Source organism: Serinus canaria, chromosome 4 (assembly GCF_022539315.1).
Source record: "Serinus canaria isolate serCan28SL12 chromosome 4, serCan2020, whole genome shotgun sequence".
Lineage (NCBI taxonomy): Eukaryota > Metazoa > Chordata > Aves > Passeriformes > Fringillidae > Serinus > Serinus canaria.
The window spans coordinates 62,480,818-62,500,949 of record NC_066317.1 but is presented as its reverse complement, the minus strand read 5'-3'; the positions used below and the strand labels follow the sequence as shown (position 1 = coordinate 62,500,949).

General features: G+C 37.8%; 1 protein-coding gene across 2 annotated transcripts in view; it reads left to right on the top strand.

The window, feature by feature from the left end:
- The window catches only part of FAM193A (family with sequence similarity 193 member A), a 122,983-nt gene that overhangs the window by 23,292 nt on the left and 79,559 nt on the right, over window positions 1-20,132 (top strand). For both annotated transcript variants that reach the window (XM_030239364.2, XM_050974017.1), the window contains exons 2-7: window positions 8,189-8,254; window positions 10,915-11,160; window positions 13,359-13,525; window positions 13,790-13,957; window positions 16,098-16,332; window positions 19,561-19,685. In XM_030239364.2, the coding sequence (XP_030095224.2) occupies window positions 8,189-8,254; window positions 10,915-11,160; window positions 13,359-13,525; window positions 13,790-13,957; window positions 16,098-16,332; window positions 19,561-19,685 (1,007 nt within the window). The remainder of the gene's footprint in view (window positions 1-8,188; window positions 8,255-10,914; window positions 11,161-13,358; window positions 13,526-13,789; window positions 13,958-16,097; window positions 16,333-19,560; window positions 19,686-20,132) is intronic.

Sequence of the window (20,132 nt, the reverse complement as noted above, 5' to 3'; positions counted from 1 at the left end):
GTAATTGCTCTCCATGAATTGAACTTCTATGAAAACAAAGACTTCAACTGGGAAAAGTGTAATTTGAAATAATTTCAGTTCCTCTTGAAAACCCCATTGGTGTTTTGACTTAGTATCAAAGCTCTTAAAGGATATCTCTGTTGCAAATGAATCAATTCAGATTTGGGATCTTGGGGGTGTGGGGAGAGGAATAGTTTTGGGGATTTGAGCCTTTCATGGTTCACTTGCTTCATAACCTACATGCAAAGTAATGGAGCTTTCTAGATTAAGCCTCCCCACCCTCAGATTGTCGGCTTGCTTGACATCAACAATTTACTTTAGGACTAGTTTTTACTGAACTATGAAAATAGTGTTATGTTTACTTAAAGCCCAGTGATAAGTTTTAATAATATGACTTGCTGAAGAAGAAAAGCCTTGAGAGAACCTGTCTTGCAGGTTAGTCAGATTCTGTAATGGTGTGATTTTACTTAATAAGGAAAACACTGGAAGCCAGTGTTATTAGATAAAACAGAATTACAGTAGAAGTGCCACTAAAATTATTGAAATCTCATGTTGATTTTATTTGTATTTTTCCTCATTATTTGTGTAAGAAGACTGCTAATTATATTGGCTAATGAGGATTTAACCTGGGGTCTTAGAAAGTTTATTTTGGCAGTAGTACAGTTCAAAAGAGAGAGAAAAAGTTTTGCTCATAAGCACTTCCTGTGAAAATGCTTGGATAGGGAGTACCTAATTTTGTAGTATGATGAGTGTCTGTTGCCAAATATATCTTTATCCTAATATATTGTCCCTGATAGGAGGTAATATCACACTTCACCTTTTTGAGGGCTAAACTGAGGGACTTCAACAATGGCCTTATTAGCTCCTTGCAAGGGTTTGGCTTTGCAGTAGAGTGTAACTGCTCTGCACGTTTCTGTTTCTTGCTTGTCTTTACAAACAAAGCAAGTGTGAATTCTAGAGTTACGTGAACAATCTTTTCTTAGACCCAACATTGTTTCTCTTCCTCCTTCCATCTCCATAGGTCATTTCCTGTGTTTATCCCTTGACTGTGTAATTCTCTCTGGCTAAGCTTGATGGAGGGAGCATGGTGGAAAGGGCTGATGTGTTCTGCAGTCACGTGATTTCCAACCTGCCCCATCCTGATGCGTGTACACAAGATGGTACATGAACCACTCACGTGCTGGTTTTCACAGCTAGTTGATGTATCTCAAGTGGTGTTCTGCAGCAAATCTGCTCTTTAATGATTTGTTAAGTACTATAGCATGGATGTGCTGTGCACTAGATACCAGTATAAATAAGGGTTGAGACAGCATGCTGGCTGTATTCATGTGCAGAGCTTTTGCCCTCTGGAGCTCTGATAGGCTTCTCGTGAATGCCTTACTCTTGACTGTTGTTCAGCTTCTGCAACTTCTGTTTCTCCTGCTTCTAAATTATTTCATATCTAAAAGTTGGTTTATCTCTATTTGAGAGTAATATCACAATTAAAAAAAAAAATCTCAATAGCAGGAGTCACAGTAGTCTTGTAGCTCTTCTTGGGACCCTTGTTCTTTCTCAGCTTTCACTTTTTTATATCCTGATAATTGATGTGAAAATTTAAAGGTTCTCTGAAGTTATGTCTAGTACCTAGTAGCTTTTCAAAGGAGTACCAAGGGCTAACTTGTGATATCACTGACTTGTTTATTTGTGGTTTTTTTCTTCATTAAAGCATTTCCAATCTCGAGAGTGTGGAGTGCACTAGAACAATGCAGCCTAGTCTTGGAAAGGATAATTTAGGTGTTTGTGAATATTAATGCCAAGGACAGAATGCTTGGTAAAATGAATTGATAGTCTGCAAAGTTACTCAATTGGCCAGATCAGGTGTTGGCTGCCTTAATAGGGATATTTGAGCTTAAATTATCACCTTGTCTTTGCTTGTGCTGTTTTTTATTTGGTACTTTGGCACCCTTTGTAAAATTAAGGATTTTTTTTGCATAGGACGTCCTCACAACTTTCCCTGTTGGTGACTGTTGCAGATAATCAGTAATCAGTGTCTCTCATATAATCCTGAGACTCCCTGGCAGGCAAGTCTGTGTTAGGATGTACAACTGCATTCTCATGTTCAGTGTCACTAGAGATGTGTGATTATGGCGTGAAAAATTTAGGTATTTGTCCTTTTCTTAAGCAAAACACTCCACCTTCTAGATCAGGAAGGGATACTATTTAGTTTGTTCATCCTTTAAATTTATAGTTAATAAAACTAACTGGTGGTCTTTATTCATTCCTCCCCTACAAAGACATGTTTCACTGCTGCTTCATGTTAAACCATAGCTATGTTTGGAGTAGGAACCTCCAAACTTTTTCCTTTTGCCCATCAAACATTTACCTATTTTCAAGCTGCTGAATCAAAAGTCTTTGAAATTAAATTTTATATAACTGATGCCAAAAGACTTTTTTTTCTCCTCAAAACCAGTAATAATAGACTCTGATATGTGCTTGAATGTTGCCATGCTAATGAACCTGGAAATGTGTTGTATATTACTGATTATTTTCTGGCCCACCGTTGGGCATGCTGATTTTGCATTCTCCTTGCTCCAGTGCTATGAAGAAAACTCTTACCTTTAATCTATTAAAAAATACCATTTTAGTATGCTTTTCTTAGAGATCATGCTCTCCTACTACAAAAGCTCTTGTACTTTTGAGGCTTATTTAAAAATGAAAATAAGGATGTCCCTTCTATTAGAAGAGCTTCCTGTTCACCTCCACTTGGGTGTCAGACTTTGATGACTGTGGACCGGGACCATCAGTGACCTTGGGCCAGCCCAGCTGGAGCACAGCAGGCCCAGGCATGCTGTGATAGAGGACACTTCTGCATTTCTTGGCTGTGTTGATATCAACCATAAGTATTTGGATGTGCTCATCATCTCCAAGAGGATTCTTGGATGTAGTTTTGGGTAATCATTCATCTCATTCCAAGATCTTACTGGACTTTTTCTTTCAGTGTTAGACCATCCTTAACAACAAGTGCTTTGTAAAAATGATGAATGCACTATTTTTTTCTAGAGTATGTTCTGCTTTATTGGACATATGCTTTGGTTTCCTTCAGTTTTGCAGTAGTTGATATCTTGCAGGGCTTATGGAATTTTGGTGCATTTTGGGTCTGTACACTCCATTTTACAAAATTACTTTATTTCTTAATTTCTGGACGCTAGTGTGTCCAGAGAATGGAACAACCTTTTCTGTGAGAAACCAGGCAGTAGTCTCTTGGTAGTGTATTTTCTATGCCTTTAAGAATGCTCATGGGTTTCTTCAAGCAGATGAAAAATTATCAGTATGTTGAAATAAATGAAATCTCATTGGCAAGAGTGATTACACTGCCAAGTAGGACTGTTCCATTTTGCTGTTACTCTAAAAAACTGCGTTGTACCAGATGTTAACTGGGTATAATGTGGACTTAAAGAGGCTTAAGGAAGGGATAAGTGTTGATAGTTCACTTGCTGTGTTTTACATCATAATATCTCTTCAGTGCTGTAATACATGTTTTGCGGAGGCTGCACTCTCTCCTGCCTGTGTTCAGGAGAGGTGTTTGAAGCAAACCTCAAAGCCTTGCTGTGTGCTACAGGTCTGGCCAGCGTGGTGTCCCGTCTGACAGTGCTTGCTGCTAGAGAATGGAGAGAATTACAGTGCATGTGTAGAGAATGGAGAGAATTACAGTGCATGTGCAGAATAATCCTCGTGTGCAACTTCACTGGTCTTACCATTCCTGGGGTGTCCTGCTTCAGATTTTGTTTGTTATCTGCTGTTGAACGTCTCTGTGATACATTTGTCATCATTCTTTCCCCTCATCCACCAGGCTTTTGACTTTTACAATGGCTTATCAGTTTCAGTGGGGGGAAGGATCCTAAATTTTCACTTACTGAAATCAGATCATTTGCTATCTGTTGAACTAAAGGCATAAATAAATCATTCTTCATATCTGCAGTCACTTAGGATTTTGTGTCACTCAGCTGCCAGCAGCAGTTCTGTCACCAATTCAGCTGTGGCTGGGAGAGGAGAGAAACAGCTCAGGTTGCAACTGGAGCGTGCCCAAGTCAGAGCTTCACTGGGGCTGTGGGGTGGCAGGTCTTGAGCAGAGAGTGGGACTGGAGAGTGTTGCCACCAAAGGGTGGTGGGTGATGGCAGTGGGAGGTGAGCAGAGCTGCTCCAGGTGTCTGAGGCAAGGCTGAGCACAGGAAAGCCATGGCAAATGGGATTTGGCTTTAAAATGCAGGCAGGAGAGCAAGTGGCTTGGACAACACATCTGGATGGGTTTTGGAAAGGGTAGCAGGCTGGTTTCTTTAGTGTTAGTCAGATACTGACAGATGTTTCAGCAAACTTGATTCTTCACCTCCCTATTAAAAAAAAAAGTAATTTATTTAAGTGGTATGGAATACAATTATTCTATTAGGACCTTGTACAATTAAGTGTAGCTGTAATTGTCTCTTGGTAACATTGGTTTTTTTTCTGATCTGTCTTTTGTAATGCACCTGAGAAAATCAGTGCAATTTATCCTTGCTGTTTTTCTCTGAGAGAAATTTGATTCAGTCTTGCTTTTTTTTTTAAATTTTCGAGCATCACATTTCTTTTGGACAGTTTAGGATTCAGTGATGGTGAATTGAATCTAAATTTCCTTCCTGTGCCTTTCTTTTCCTGAGCTCTCATGAGATCTTGCATCACTCTCACTTTTATGATGTTTGTGTGTCTTCACCAGGCTTCAGTTGTGAGACAGATGGGGGTGTGTTGTCTAGTAATGTGTCACTCAGCCTCCTGGAGGTCTGATTTCAGTAGTGACAGGCTATTAGAGCAAATTGTGGCAGTCTCTGAGTGCTTATTTTCTAATTGCTCAACTGGTTCTTCAAGGTCATTCTGGTGTAATCAGGCTATATTTTAAACTGGGATTCCCTCTCTCTTCATGCTTTTCTGATATGAACTATACTGTGCCAAGATGTTGCATGTATTATTCTCCAGGAAAATCAGTGTTTTGGAGAAGGTGAGTTAGTGTGACAGTAACTTCCAAGAAACACAAGATATCTTTCCTTATATTTTTTCCATTGTAAATAAAATTCATAGTAAGAATAGAAATACTTCACACACACACAGACACTTTTCATTATGGTGAAGAGTGTTTGTGGAGATTCAGATGTTCCTCATCATCCATACCACTCTTCCTTATGGAATTTACCTTCACAAAATAGCTTTATAAAACACAAAACATTAAGATCATTAAAAACTCAGGAATGAAAAAATAAGTCTTTTTTAAAATAAATAAAAAAGTTAGGGTAATCCAGAAGTGACAGCGTCTAGCTTGTCACTTCCACTTGAATTCTCTGCACAGAGAGTTACATCTGTCAACATATGGCACAGTAACTGGATCTTGGATGGTCCTTCTGCCATTCTCCAGTCTCTTTAGGTGCATGTAGAATTTAGTGCTATTAGCTGACTTTGTCATCTCAGGCACTTTCTTATTACAGACTTTGGGTAACTGCAGTTTATCTTTTAAAAGCTTAATAAATAAATAATAAAAGCTATAGTTTGCTCCTCTAGTACCAGTGAAGCACAAGGCAAGCATTAACATACTGAAATTATTAGTGCAATTCTGAGGTCCTTGAATTTCCTTAGGACTCTTGGCTGAATGTCATCCTCTCTTGGTGGTTTGCTAATTTTTCACTTGTCCATTTTCTCTGTACTGTTTTTGTCTTTTTTTTCTAGTAGTGCTTTGCTTTGAAACAGATCCTCTAATGCATATTCCATGTAAGTGCCATAAAGGTCTTTCACTGGGAGAATATCTTTTAAGTTCCTCCCTAATATCTTTAAGTTCCTCCTGCTGGTTTTGCCCTGACTTTAGGTTATTTAAGCTTTTTTTCCTTAATGCTTCTATTTGTTTACTTGCTGTACCCTTACCAATCCTGACAGGCCCCTTGCTTCTTAAGTGCCTCAAGAAAGGATTTAGTTGTAGTTTTAATACTTTTTTTTCTTCCCTAAATTATTTGTGAGATTGTCTTGTATTTTTGTCTGTTTTTAGCTTGCTATTGTTTTAGCCTCATTTGGACAACTTTTACAAGATTCTTCTAATATTTTCTCTAATATGTTATTTAGCCATCTCCTTCCTTGCCTGTCATGTCATTATTCATCCCCACTTAAGTCTTTCTTTTTTTGTGATTTTTATGTTTCCTCTGGGCCTCACATACAATGTCTTATATCTCATTGTCTACAGACAAGTTTTTGCTGATTCTCTTTGTTGCCTCCTCTTTGTCTAATTCCTCTCTTTAAATTCCTTGGTGTTTGTTCCTCCTGCAGATATTTAGGTCACTATTAAATTATGGGGGAGGGTTACACTAATATTTTTAAGCAAATTCTGCACAGTGCTTAGGATCAAGAGATGTCTTTTCTGACAGCCCTTTCCATGAAATATTCCTGATAGTCATTATTTTGTCTTGGCTTCCTGTGACATTAGTGGACAACAAAAACCTCCTCCTGTTTTTGTCTTTACTTTTGAAGCATTTCGAGTACCTTAGCTTGGTCACTTAATGCCTGTGTGTTTCAGTGTGAAGGCTCATGTATTTCCTATTCTCACTGTCTTGAATATAAAGAAAGTAAATGTGCTCCTTTAATGAATAAGCAATGTCTTTGGATGAATTTCTCTTTTTATTAATTTTCCTCAAAAAACTGGTTTTAGCTGCAGGTGACTGTTTCATTCTAAACTTTCGTACTGGTTTCTTTATTTTTCAATTTGTATGAATGCCAATAACCAGTGGACCTCCAGACTGGAGGATATCTTTTCTTGAAGAAGACTTCTTTTTTATCAAACAACCCTTATTTTTTTCCACTTTTTGCAAAGTGCCTGAATAAAAACAGGGAACTTGTTCCACATCAGCATTTTTGTTCCTATAATTTTAGTCCTGAGATGTTTGACTTGTGTATGAGGGTTTTTTCCTTAAATATCTACTCTGGAAAGATGGCATAGGGTATGGAAGTGAAGTTGTGTGATTTCTTAGTGGTATTTTCTCTAGCAGTGATTTGACAATCCCCCACTTTGCCTTTGGAAAAATTCAGCTGAAGGCAGTGGCTTTGCAATAATCTCCCTATCTCTGAACTTAGCAGTTGAGAGTGTTGTGAGATGTATAAAACTGAAGGATGCTCCCTTGCAGTGAGGACAGCTCCAGTTAGAGTTTATGGCTTGGGCACAGGGCAGAAATGTTTTCTGAATTCTGTCAGTACAACACACAAGATCTGGGGGGTCTTGGTCAGACAGGCTGGTTTTTATTGTGGTCTTTAGAGCAGTCTTAGAAACACCAATATCCAACAGCAATAGGTGGGAAACTGGAGGGCAAAAAAGAATTTAGAAAAAGTATGTGAAAGATGGAGCAGAAGTGTGAGATAACTGATATCTGAAATTCAAAAGCACAACCAGTGCTCAAGGAGAGACTAGAATAATTGACTCACTTTATTTTTCCTTTCCCATTTTTTAAAAATGAAATGCCTTTTCTTGAAGTTGGTGTAATCTAGAGCTCTTCATTGTCACTGACTTGAATTCATACATTGTCTTGACTTTACTCTTGATTCAGTGTCCTCAAGTAGTGCTGTGAGAGAGCACTTGGGGCTTGTAAAAGGCATTTCATTGTTGTCTGGTGTAGTCTCTGTAGCAGTTGTCTAGAAGAGATCTCAGAGGCTTCTGTATGAGTTATAACCTGGGGCAGAGGGAGGCTGCTGCAGTGGAGTAGCTGAATGCCACTGGGAGCCTTGCTGTGGAAAACTCTTCTGGTTAACACTGCAAATATTTCTAAGCAGTATGGTATTCAACTTTCAAAAGGCAAGAATCTTTGTTAATTGTTTTGATTTACAGTTGAAGTTCAAAAGCTAAATGCAGGCAATCAAATGCTGAAGGAAAAATGTAGTTTTCCTTATGACTTTTCTGTTTTCCTCTATCAGTTCTTTCAGCTCAGAGTTGCTACTGAAACACCTGTAGTGCAAAAGTTGAAAACCCAAACTTTTGCACCTGTAGAACTTTTTTACAAAAGAAAAGGAGATTTCTGTCTCTGCAGTTGAACAATGATTCAAATTTCAAAAGCTGTTGTATCAGTCTTCAGATATTGAGGAAGATTTTATTGAATTTTTATAAAGCTCTTTTAGCAATAAACTCAACTATTGTAACTGATCTGTTTTTGTTTTCCAGGTTTCACTAAATGGTACACAGTTTACAGACAGTTCTGTTGGATCAGAATTCACGGGTGTTTCACAGGTATGTGCAGTCAAATTTTTTGGATATATATAAAAGCAGAAATATTTACTAATGGGAGAAGATATTAAGCAGTATTAAAGGTACTAAATCAAAGTCTTCAAAAAGAATGCTGTGTGAGATTGGGATGTTGCTAATTGAAGTCAGTTTCTGATTATCTCCTATTTAAGCTTTAAAAAGCAATGTTTTTTTTGAAGTAAAATTTTATTGTTATAGTATGCTTGAAGTTGGACCTGGATGTTAAAAAAACCTATGCAGTTTTATGGTAATAAAGTTATTCTTGGAAATAAATCTAAATACATAGCAGAGATGCAGTTATTTCTGTTCCAGCTTGTCCTACTTCCAGCTTTCATTTATGAATGTTATATCTGAACATGTTTCAGAGATAAAGTGAGCCTGGGTGTTTTCTTGCAGAGATGCATCACACATTTTTTGAAGCTTGACTAGTGGAAAAATATCGTGCTTTTCACAAAATGTGCACTTTGCTCTGATGGCACTGAAGAGACATACAAATGTGACCTAATTGCAAGCTCTTCTAATCCAGCAAGAGTTTGCTGCTCACGTTGAAATGGTCACATGAACAGTTACTGCATTCATCACGCTTTAAATAAATAAGAAACTGCAATTTATAGCTTCATTGTAGTAGGTTGGAGTCATAACAGGTATCAGAGATGCTTGTGGTCTAGATTTTGTTAAAGTTTCAGTTTTGATTCTTGATTTGCATTGTGCTCTAGGAACCAAGGCTTTAATTTGAGATTCACATCTGTCTTAAATATGGGCCCAGTGGGGAGATAGTGGAACCCTAACAGAGTGTGGCCATAACAAAGATTATTATTGTTCCTGCTGTGTTTGCCATGGCTTTTTAGTGATTGTGGTGCAGCTTTAAGGAAGTTACACACACATACCTTAACTTCTAGAAGTCCCTGCAGAGTGGCTGAGGTGTGTTTGCCATGACCTTTACCTTTGCAAAGGAGTAAGTGTCAGGTTGTTTTAGCTTCTGAACTTTTACATTTTTGCACTCTTCTTTTCCTGCTTGTTGGAAGATGTCCTGCATTAGATGTTCGTAAGGATTTGCCTGCAAAATAGTTATGAAGATGTCATCATTCTGACATTAGGGACTCACCTAATTTAGCTTCAAAAAAAGTTGATTTAAGAAGGAAACTTTCAGGGCTAAGGGATAAGCAGCCATGGCCTTCTTCATGCAGGGGTTTTAGGTATGAATGAGGTCTTCAGCTGAGTGCAGGTCAGCCAAGAGGAATGTCCAACTTGGGAAATCTGTTGGTGCTTGTAGAGCCTATAAAGGAGTTGGTCAGTCCGGCCTTTCAGCTGGCAGAGGGAGTCTTCCTGCATGAGAAGGTTTTCTAAAAGCTTGCAGTAGGCTCCTGGAGAGATTGTGTTCTTTTTCCTGCCTTAGTGCTTAGGTGCTAATTCTAGAAGTGGCAGCAGTGAGGAAAGGTTAGCTGTTCTTAATAAATCTGTTAAATTTCTCATGAGCTTTTTAAAGATAGGAAGATATTTGTGGAGGTGAAATCAGTCTGTCTTTTGGGCTTTTATGTCTAGAATTCTTAGTTTTCCTTTCCATATTGCTGAGTCTGCCAATTTTACAAATGGGAAGAACACAAAAATCAGTGTTTGTAATGCTCTGCTGTTTTTCTTTAGATGTCAGCACTAGAGAATTGATTTGTTGTTGCTGTGAAGACAAGAAGAGAGTGAATTATGGTTTAGCTTGAACTGGTCCTTTGCCCTAAAGAACTGTTCACCTGTGTCTGTGCAGTTCAGCCTTACAAGATCTTTAAAGCTATATTTTTTGTTAGTATTGAGATTAGAGCAGTGTCAAGAGCAGTGCTTGAATTACTTAAAATTTGCTTTTTCTTTGAGAAAGAATTTAACTATTTTGATGCTTACATAGAGGGTGTTGTTAATTAAGGCAGAGTTAGCAGTTGTAATAAAACTGGGCAAATCTGTGATTCTGCCATTATATGATATTTTGTTCCAATCATCTCTTATATCTCATAAAATCGGGTTCTCTTTGTCTCATGCTGCTTGAGTTGTTTTTGACTATCAGCCTTGGTGAAGAATCAGCATTGCATGGCTGAACCATAGTTTCATGCACTGTAGCATCTTGGAAAAGAATTCAGGTTTTGAAGTACCTCTGTCCTTGTAAGTTGTGGAGTCTGCTTGATTCAATAGCTGATAGTGGATTTGAGGACCCTACCGACTTGTTTTGTTGAAACTGATTTAAACTTTTATTTTGTAATAGGCTTAGCTGAAAGTGACTTTGTTCCAGCTGGTATCTTTAAAGGAAGTGTCACAGAGCATCAAAGAGGAGATTTTTTTTTTTATCTGTAAATGCTGACAGTAAAAGTAAATATCCCTTTTTAATTTTACTAGCTAGATTATTACATCTAGGCCAAAATATTTTAGAGGGAAAGACTGTAGACCATGCTCCTAAATGGGAGTATATTAATAGTCCCAGTTGTTTGCCTCATGGATATTGAGACTGCTGTGTTTGTTGGGACACTCCAAGTATTCACTTTTATAATGACTAGTAAAATACGTGTGTTGGTTTTGGGGGGTTTTGTTGTTAGTTTCAAATATCAGAATGTCTTTTCTGCTATGTATTCTGTGAATAACCAGTTATCTATCAAAACATTTGTTTGTAGACACCATTTACCTTTGGCTTGGGCCAAAGGGCACCATATACAACTGGCGAGCATTGTCTTCTTTGTAGAAGTGAACGAAAAGATACTTCGCTTTCAGAGAGCGGAATCAAGAATTCCAGCAAAACAGCACTTTCCACATCTCCAAAAGCAAACAACATGCTGCACCTCCCACTGTGGGTGTGTCCAGACTGTCGAAGAACAGTCGAAAAGGAGGAGAGGCATGCTACAATAGAGCAGTCTCTCGTGGTAAGTTCAAGTCAGCTCAGTAGACTGAGGAGATGCTTAATTACGGGCTGCATGTCACTTTGTGCTTTGGAACCACTGGAGCTGTAAAAGCTTAAAAAGTTTTTTAGGTGATTTTGAGTTGGCTTTATTTAAACTGAAGAGGGAAATTGTTCCAAAAGTGAGGAGTTCTGGTTCTGAGTTGTGGTGTTTTAAGGAGAGCAAGGTTTAGATCTGTTTTTTACTGAGGTTTTGGCTTTTAATTCATTGGATCTTAAGCTTTGTCCTTATCCCCTGTACTTAAAATTTCTTCTACTTTTACCAACATGACCTCACTCATTACACGTTTTTCTGTTCTGTCTGCTGATGGTGCGTTTTCCTCTCTTTGTGAAGTAAACTGTCTGAATTTTCCTTCTTCTTTCGGTGGACTTCTTGAGTCACTGCACTTGCACTAACAGCTTCCTGAGTTTTCAGATTTCTGAGTTTTGCTGTATTTTCTTTGCTGTATTTTTCAATAAAGGTGCAGAACTTTGCATTGCATGAATGTAACAGTTTCCTAGTCTTGGTAGTACAGCAAGGACCAATTTAATACGTGGCGCTAATATTTCGAGTTGTGAATTCGACCTCATGTAAGAGCTGTGCTTAGTGTTGCAGGAAGATACTAAAAGTTCATTGATAGGTCCAGCAAAACTTCATTGGAAACAAACTATGTTATACTGCAGAACCAAGTCTTCATGACTGACCTGGAACTCACACACTTGGGGTAATTGGAAGTATTGTAGATTCCAGCTGACACCTCCTTGCAGAGAACCAACAGGCTGTGCACACACCCATAGGAACATGCAGGTTTTTATTTCAGTAAATCACTGTGAAGAAAGATTGTATGGAGGGTGTTGTTAAGCTTATGTTAAAAAGTATAGATGAGGATGTTTTTTGTGAGAAAAATTTAAGAGTATATCACTTATATACAACTTGTGTTTATAGATAATGTTGCTATTAACAAGAGACATAAACTAATCAAAAGAGGTTGCATCCAAGGGAATTACAGTGGTGGTGTGGTGGTAAACACATCATTTTTTGACCCGTTAAAGCTCTGTTTAAGGAACTAGTAAAGAAAATTATTGTCCTAGATGTGCAAGGTAGACAGGACTTGCTTCCTACATATTTTGTTAAGTTACAAATACTCCAGGGATAAGTAAAAATTCAGAATGTTTTTTTAATTTGGCAACAATTTTCTTTTTGAACAGGAATTTTTAAAAGCAGATAGCAAATAGATTTTCCAGTGTTGGAAGCTTGACTTAAAAAGGCGACTATATGAATTAGGTGGCCAAATTAGAGAAGCCAGCTGGGAAAAAAAGCCAAAATTAGCTAAAAAAAAAATTTAATGTTACCATTGACTGCAAGTCAGAATACAAGTGGTTTGCTGTAGATGTTCCTGTGTTCAGATTGCTGCTGCTCTCATTACCTTGCTTGGTAGCAACTGCACGCAGGTTTGTTCTTACCTATGTCTGCATCCTGATCTAGGATTTGGGGCACAAAGTAGCCACTTTTTGTCATGGTACTGATGTGAGAGAGGTCTCTGCCTGGTGCCAGGGCAATCTGGTGGCAGACTTGGTAGGGTGCAGGAGAGAAGCATGGCATGTGCTGGGGCTGGAGCACAGAGAAGGGAGAGAAACTGCAGACAAAAATAGCAGCAGTTTGGGTGAGTGGTCTGTGTCATCTGCTGGAATTGAACAGCACTGTGCACAGGAGATTGCATCCATCTCCAGTGGCAGCAGCAGCTTTCTGACATCCATTGCTATGAAATACTATGTCTGGCTGTTACAAACAGGGAGATTTTATCATTTTTACTAGAAGGGATTGTTAAACTCCGGAAGCCAAACATACTGTTTCATGGAGACTGAAGAGATAATGCTGGTTTATGCTTAAATGTGTATGATGCAAGCCTTCCTCTAGCTTAGTTCATTGTTTATGCTGAAGTACATAAAGGTGATAATTATAGGCAGTGTACTTTGGTCATTAGAAATGAAGCTTTGTTTGTATCATTGGTCTTCTCTGTTCATCTCTTGCATTTATTAGGCTTTCGAAAGACTAATTCTTTGTGCCTGGTTGAGTGTCCTCCCAAAATACATGCAGCACTAACAATTGCCACTTTAATATTTGTCTACCTAATTGCATTTCAGACCTTACAAACTGTTTGGGTTATTTTTATTTTTTTTCAGAGCCAAGATTTCCTTTTGCACATGCCTCTTGGAAACAGTGGATCACAGCAGGAATCTGTAGGAGGAGGAAGAATAACTGTTGGTGCACAGACAGTGCCTGCTGCAGATCTTAGCAATTCCTCTCCTTCAGACATAGCGTGCAACTGTGAGGCCTGTAATGAACGCAGGTAAGAGCTGAACTCAACCTCAGCAGCACAGAGGTTGTAGTCAGACTCTGGCAGTGCTGTAGCTTGTTTGTAGGTGTGTGCTTAAACTCTTGAAACAGATTGTCTGACAGTAACAGTAATTTCTGAATGGCAGTATTTATCCAGTTTCATACTTTATTCTAGGCGTTTTCAGATGTACTTTTTTTTTTTTGTGGAATAGTAGGAAGCAATACACATATGTGATGCATACAAACAGAGGGTAATTATTTTTGTCTTCAAATGCAGAGAAAATTCAGCAGAGCCTGAACGTGAACCTCAGCAGCTACAGAATTACTGGTCTGAAGTCAGGTACATGGTCCGGTGTATTTATCGTCAAGCTGGGACCCCTCTGGCAGATGACCAAGACCAATCGTTGGTACCAGATAAAGAAGGCATGAAAGAGCTGGTGGATAGGTATACTACTTCAAAGAAGATTCATTCTGTTTTATTCAGGATTTTTCAATACTAGTTTGAATACATGGGAAGCTGTTAAATTCATATGCTGTTTGCAATAGGAATATAAATGCGTAATTATGAAAGGGTCCCAGAATATTATTCTTCAAAAGGCCTTATTCATAAGACAGTGTTAAGTTTGAATTACCCCATGTGAAAATCTTAACTTGTGGAACTAGCCTGAGTTAGTAGTAGTAGTTAGTCTTTGCGCCTTACTGTGATTGTAATACCTGGAAGAAATTTTATAAAAATAAAGAAAAGTTATATTGAACACTGATCACTAGATGAGGCGGATTCTAATTTCATTCTCATTTTAGAAGTCATAATTGTAACTTTTTAAGGTGTTGAAGTGAAAATGAGATCCTCAGTGGAGAGTTTTCTGCTTTTAAGACTAGTGTGGCAAACCCTGAAGGGCTCCAGTAGGATCATCTCAGTTTCTCTCTAACTCCATTTGTGGTCAAGGAGTTTTTTTTCCTTCTTGGTTCCATATGTGCTTAATATACCGAGATCTGAGCAGTCTGACCTGAGCTGTAGTTCTCATGTGCAATTTGTAGTTGAACCTAAATTCTGGTGAGGTAAAGACTCATTTGAAAGAGAAATTCATCTAGCACTGCTCTTAATATGACTGTACACCTGAACTGGCTTTAGTAGATAATTAAATAAGCATATTGCACTTTGTTTATATAAAATCTGTTTGGTTTCATACGTGAGTTGTGTACAAGCAGAGCAATATAATGTCCCTCCCTATTAGTCACACTTTGTTTATTCAAGTGATCAAAACATGCAATATAGGCTTGGAAATCAAAGATGTTTAAATGTTGCGTAGTGTGTTGGTAATTAAAACCGAATCACAGCTAAAGTGGTTATTGATGTTATGCATCTCCTTAATGGAAAAATTTTGGAAATCAGAACATAATACTGTGTAACTTTCTTACGTACTTGGTAGCTTTCATTACTCAGAACTGTTTTTCGCTTTTGAGAGAGATTATTACAAGACAAAGACAAAAACAGGATTTCACAGAAGGAAATCGTAAATGCCAGTTGGATTATTTTTCACTAGAGTTTCTAGTGAAAAATAGTTTATTATCCACACATTGGTAGCCTGCCCAAACCATATCCTTTTTTTATTTTTCACTTTTTTTATTTATAAAGTGAAAAATAAAAAAAGGATATGGTTTGGGCAGGCCACCAATGTGTCCAATCTGTAGTACTATTATCATGCAGAATTTTTTTACAAAGCTAGTCAGTGTCGGTATTGAATGCATTTTAAAAAAATCTTCTGTTTAGGTAGCATGCCGAAGTCCATGCTGTGACTGAGCAACTCAGTTTAAAAGGCAGAAATTCCCACTTCCATGCTTGGCTCTTGTCAGACACAGCTGGCAAAGAATGGAGTGTCTGGTCGTCTTTGTTGGAATAAGTAGTGATGCCAAGTAATGTTCCTATTGTATGTTGGAATACTTGATGGCAGTATGATAGAACTGTTTTGTGAGTGGTGGGGGAGAAGCATGGATTAGATAGCTGCAGACTTCTATTCATCTAACTCTTAAGTACTTACCCCATTCATTTATTCTTCCCCACCTCCCTGTGCTTTAGAAAACCCAAAGCGTTCTGTGCATGCTTAAATTCCATGTACAGAAATTTAGAGTGAAATTGAATTATTTAAAGTGGTTCAAAGCAGCCATCATGTTCACTTTTTTTCTGTAGGCACTAATTTGTCACATGTTAAGAACAACGTGGAGAAATGGTGAAGAAGCTTATCTGAAGAGTCTGGGTGCCTGCAGGGTTGGATGCAAATGGAGTTAAGATTTTGAGCTCACAAGTTGAAGTGAAATTTTAAATACTAAATAATTTTACTCCTCAGGTGTGCAGGCATCCTACTCCTTAAGGTACACAGGAGCTCAGTCCCATGTGTATAGAAGTAGGGGACTGAACTGTGTTCTCTGAGATTTAAGGTAGTTCTCTAAACTTGAGCCACTGAGGTTATTTTTGATGAGGATAATGGTAACTGGTAATAGTAACTAAATACTCCTAGGAAAATGAAAACTGTTGATTACATGCTCTCCTTTTTCTCTTTTCTGTCCCAAATATTGTAAAAATAAAGGCTTTGTGAAAGAGATCCATACCAGCTTTACCAACGGTTGGAGCAGCAAGCGAGGGAATACGTGCTGGAGATGAAGGTTCGCCTGCTCAGACACCTGTCCCTGGGATCCAAGGTTGCATCGACGTTAGCGACAGAAGGGCCACCCCAGGCCCAGCAGTTCATCTCACTCCTGCTTGAAGAGTACAGTGCACTCTGTCAGGCAGCCTGTACAATCAGCGCCTTCCTAGTTACTCTGGTAAGACTGAAAAAACAGCTTTGTGCTCCTGCTTGCCAGGACTGATGCTGGCAGAGTTATTTCTGGGCTCTTTCAGGTGTCTTCTGTGGTTGTAAATTGCAAGGTTCTTTTTGTGTTCGTCATTAGAGACAGGGAGATTCTGAAAAGGCAGTTAAATTTTTGGGAGTGTGGAGTAAGCATCTCTTACAGTGGCTTGATGAAAATTTTTTTGTTCAGAAAGAAAAAGGTGAGATATTGTTTGTGGCACATGCTCTGAAACAAATCTTTAAGCAGATTTACAAAATATTAGATATCCTAATGTGGAGAATACTTCTCTGGTAATCTTTAATGATATCTTCACAACCAGGATTAAGTGACACCAGCGTCTTTGTGTAGCATTGACTTAAATTGTTTCCAGGTTCAACTTTTTCGTTCACAATCTAGGATGGCTACTTCAAGAGACACTGTGTTGCCTCGGACTTAATCCACTATGTAATTCATTATTTCTAAGGTTCTACCTTTAATGCTTTTTTTGCCAACTTTTTTTGATTGTGATGTTACTCTTAGGATTACATTTTTGGATATAAAATAGGCAGTAGCCTTAAAAATTTCTTCTTGAGTAACTGTCCATCGGGTGAGTAATACCATAAACAAATTCTGTTTGTTTAAGGTCTTAGAAGGTTATTAATCCTGTTTTGTTATTAATCCTTTCTTGTGCATCCTTTGTTGATGTCATCATCCTGCCCATCCCTTTTCTTGTGTAAGCTTTGTGCAAGGAGAAAAAAAAAGGTGGCAAAAATGGGGAATTCGGATTTTATTGCCAGTTAGGTGCAAGTGACTGTCTGAAAGGTAAAGAGAGGAAAAAACAGATGGAGCATACACTGTGATGGCTACAAGTGAGGATATTAAGTGGAGAGGAAGCAGAGTTTCATTACTGAGGTAGGGCTGTCAATAAAATTAAATTGCCAAAGCAGGAAGATGGTTCTTCTAAGAAGCTTGAGCACATCTGATGGGTTTTTTTTTGTTGTCAATGCTCTGTATTTGCTGTTGTCTCTATTATCTTTCTCAGGCTTATCACTTAGCAGTGACCTCATGTCTGTATCTATCTCCTGTTTATTGACTGCTTTTAACAGTCACTAACAGGGTGCTTGAGAGAAGGTTGCTCTTGAGATTGGTTTGCATTGCAGCTTGTTCAGCTGTAAAGCAAATGGTTTGCAGTGCACCTCAGCTTTCTCAAAGAGGATCTGCCAATAATGAACCCTTAAATGTCAGAAGTTCATAGCTGATCAGAAAATAACCATTGTATACCTTGTTTCTGGCAATTACTGTGAAATGTAGTTATGAAAACTAGTAGGTGTGGGAGATTGCAATTATAGCCATGAGAAAACAGAAGATGCTTGAACTCCCTAGTCAACCCGTTTCCTGACAAAATTAAAAGTAAAATAAAATTCTTCTCCTCTTTTAAAGAATGAAGCATAAGGAAACACAAAATATGGCAGATTTTTCTTGTCTTTTTCCTTCTTCAGCCCAGTCAGTACCAAAAACATCTTTCTACTAAGCTGTGACCTTGAGAAACTGAAATGTGAGAATGTGGGATACTGTCTCTTGTCATGCATTTCTTAGATTTATTAAATAACCTTTTTGTTAAATTGAGTAGTATGGCACAGCTTGCAGTACAGGTAGTAGGGTCACTAGTTTTTTCAGTGTGCATGGGTGTTTCCTCTCAAGATTCCAGTACACTGTAGAAGAAGGAATCTTTTCAGCTAAAATACAGAACAGGCAGCCAAGATCTCTAGACTTGTTGCTGCCTTCCTTTTAAGGATGAAAGCTTTGCATGTAGTGTACTGTATAAGGCATATAATGCCTTGGACCTCCACCTGTGAGAAACTAATTTCTCAATGAAATTATGAATAGTTGTCCTGCCTTTGAAAGGAATCCATCTGACTTCAATAGCAGGAACTAAAGCTTTGTGCCCCACCAATGCGGGGAAGGACAGATTATACTGACAGCAATTTGGAAAGACTCTGGTCAGTACAGAAGGGCCCTCAAGTACACAGCATACAGACTAGAGAAAAACTTGCCTGATGTTTCTTTGTGAGAAATACCATAATCTGCACAAACTGGTACACAAGAGTTTGTAGATAAGTGTTGCTTGTTTTATTCACAGCATAATATGGAAATTCCTTAAGAAGTCAGCCTCAGTGAACCTTGAGAGATTATTACCATTTTATAGAAATTTAAAATATTTTGAAGACATAATACTCAAAATGAAAAAGTACATGTCTTGTGCACCTTATAAAACCTCACCACCCAACCTTCTTAATAATAATACTTTGAACTTAATTGTTGGGGTTTTTTTTAATGCTGGTAGTCTTGTCTTCAGGTCTGATATAAATGTGTTTGGTTGGTTTTTTTTTTTGACCCACTGTTATTAACAAAACTTTAAAATTCCAGAGTATAATGGTGTTTCTGGGTGCTTGGGGTTGTAGCACTTAAGGCCCACTTGCTGATCCAAGAGCCAGAATGTTTGCATTTAATTCTGCTGTGTGGTTGAGTCCTGGTATAGAAAACCTGCATACTGCTGGCTATATGCAGGAAAACTTGCTGCCTTGAAAAGTATATTATACATGTTTTAAATTCTTCTGTTTTAATGATAGTAGTTTTAAGGTTTGCCTCTTGAAATGACGTACAATTATGTGTTAAATAACCTCAAATACAAAATGTTCTACTTACCAGAGAAGTAAACTGTTGGTCTCATCTGTTTAGAGAACTTCATTCTTTAAGCTGTAGTTGAGGAGAACTGTTTATTTGATTTTGTCAGTTTTGAATAAAGATTATAGGTTGACATTGTATATGTGTCTTACACTAGATAAGTTAAAAAACCTGAAAAATAATCATAAGTAGATAATTGTTTGACAAGAAAACCTGAGAAATACAGGTTCAGATCATAAAATGCATCTTTTGGTGCAGAAATAAAAGGGAACTTCAAATAATGTAGACTGATTTTTTAAAATTTTTTTTTTTCTTAAATTCATGACTATTTAGAAGGAATGATGCTATGGTTATTTAAGTCATTAAAAACTGCTTCAATTTCTGAGGATTTGTGTTTTAAAATTACTTAAGATCTGAGCTGGTTCATACAGCCTGTAGGTTGGAAATTAGACTTCTTAAAAAATTCTTGCCTTATACAGAATTTTGATTTTTTTTTTCCTTAACCCTGGTTTATTTCTGGTTGTTTTATCATTATAGGAAAATGAACATTTGAAGAAATTTCAGGTGACGTGGGAATTGCACAACAAGCATCTGTTTGAAAATTTGGTGTTTTCTGAGCCACTTCTGCAGAATAGCTTGCCAACGCTGGTGTCACAGCTAAGGTAGAGTTTGTTTTGTGGTTTCAAGCAGAAATGAAAACCCATGTTTGCAACAACTGCATTAAAAACAAGATGCTGCTACAATTGAATTAGTAAAAATCTTTATAGATCTCTTTTGAAAAGAGTGTTGTTGATTGAGTAGGCTACTGTCATAACTTGCTTGTCAGAAGAATTACAGCCCTAATTTGCTTAGTTGTAGATTACTCAGTAAAATGACAGCATCCTGTGTAAATAGTGATGGTATGACTGAGTAGTTCTGTTTTCAGTTATCAGGCATTGCTGCTGTTTCCACAAGCAAATTAAAGCCTCATTACCTTCTGCTTCCCATAGTGCACAGAACTAAATTTGGAGTTTTAAGCATCTTTTCACTGGAGAAACCCCCTTGCTGTATGCTTGTAGGTCTCATGCTTTAAAGCTCCTGAGGCATTAAATTGTATATTTTATTAGTAG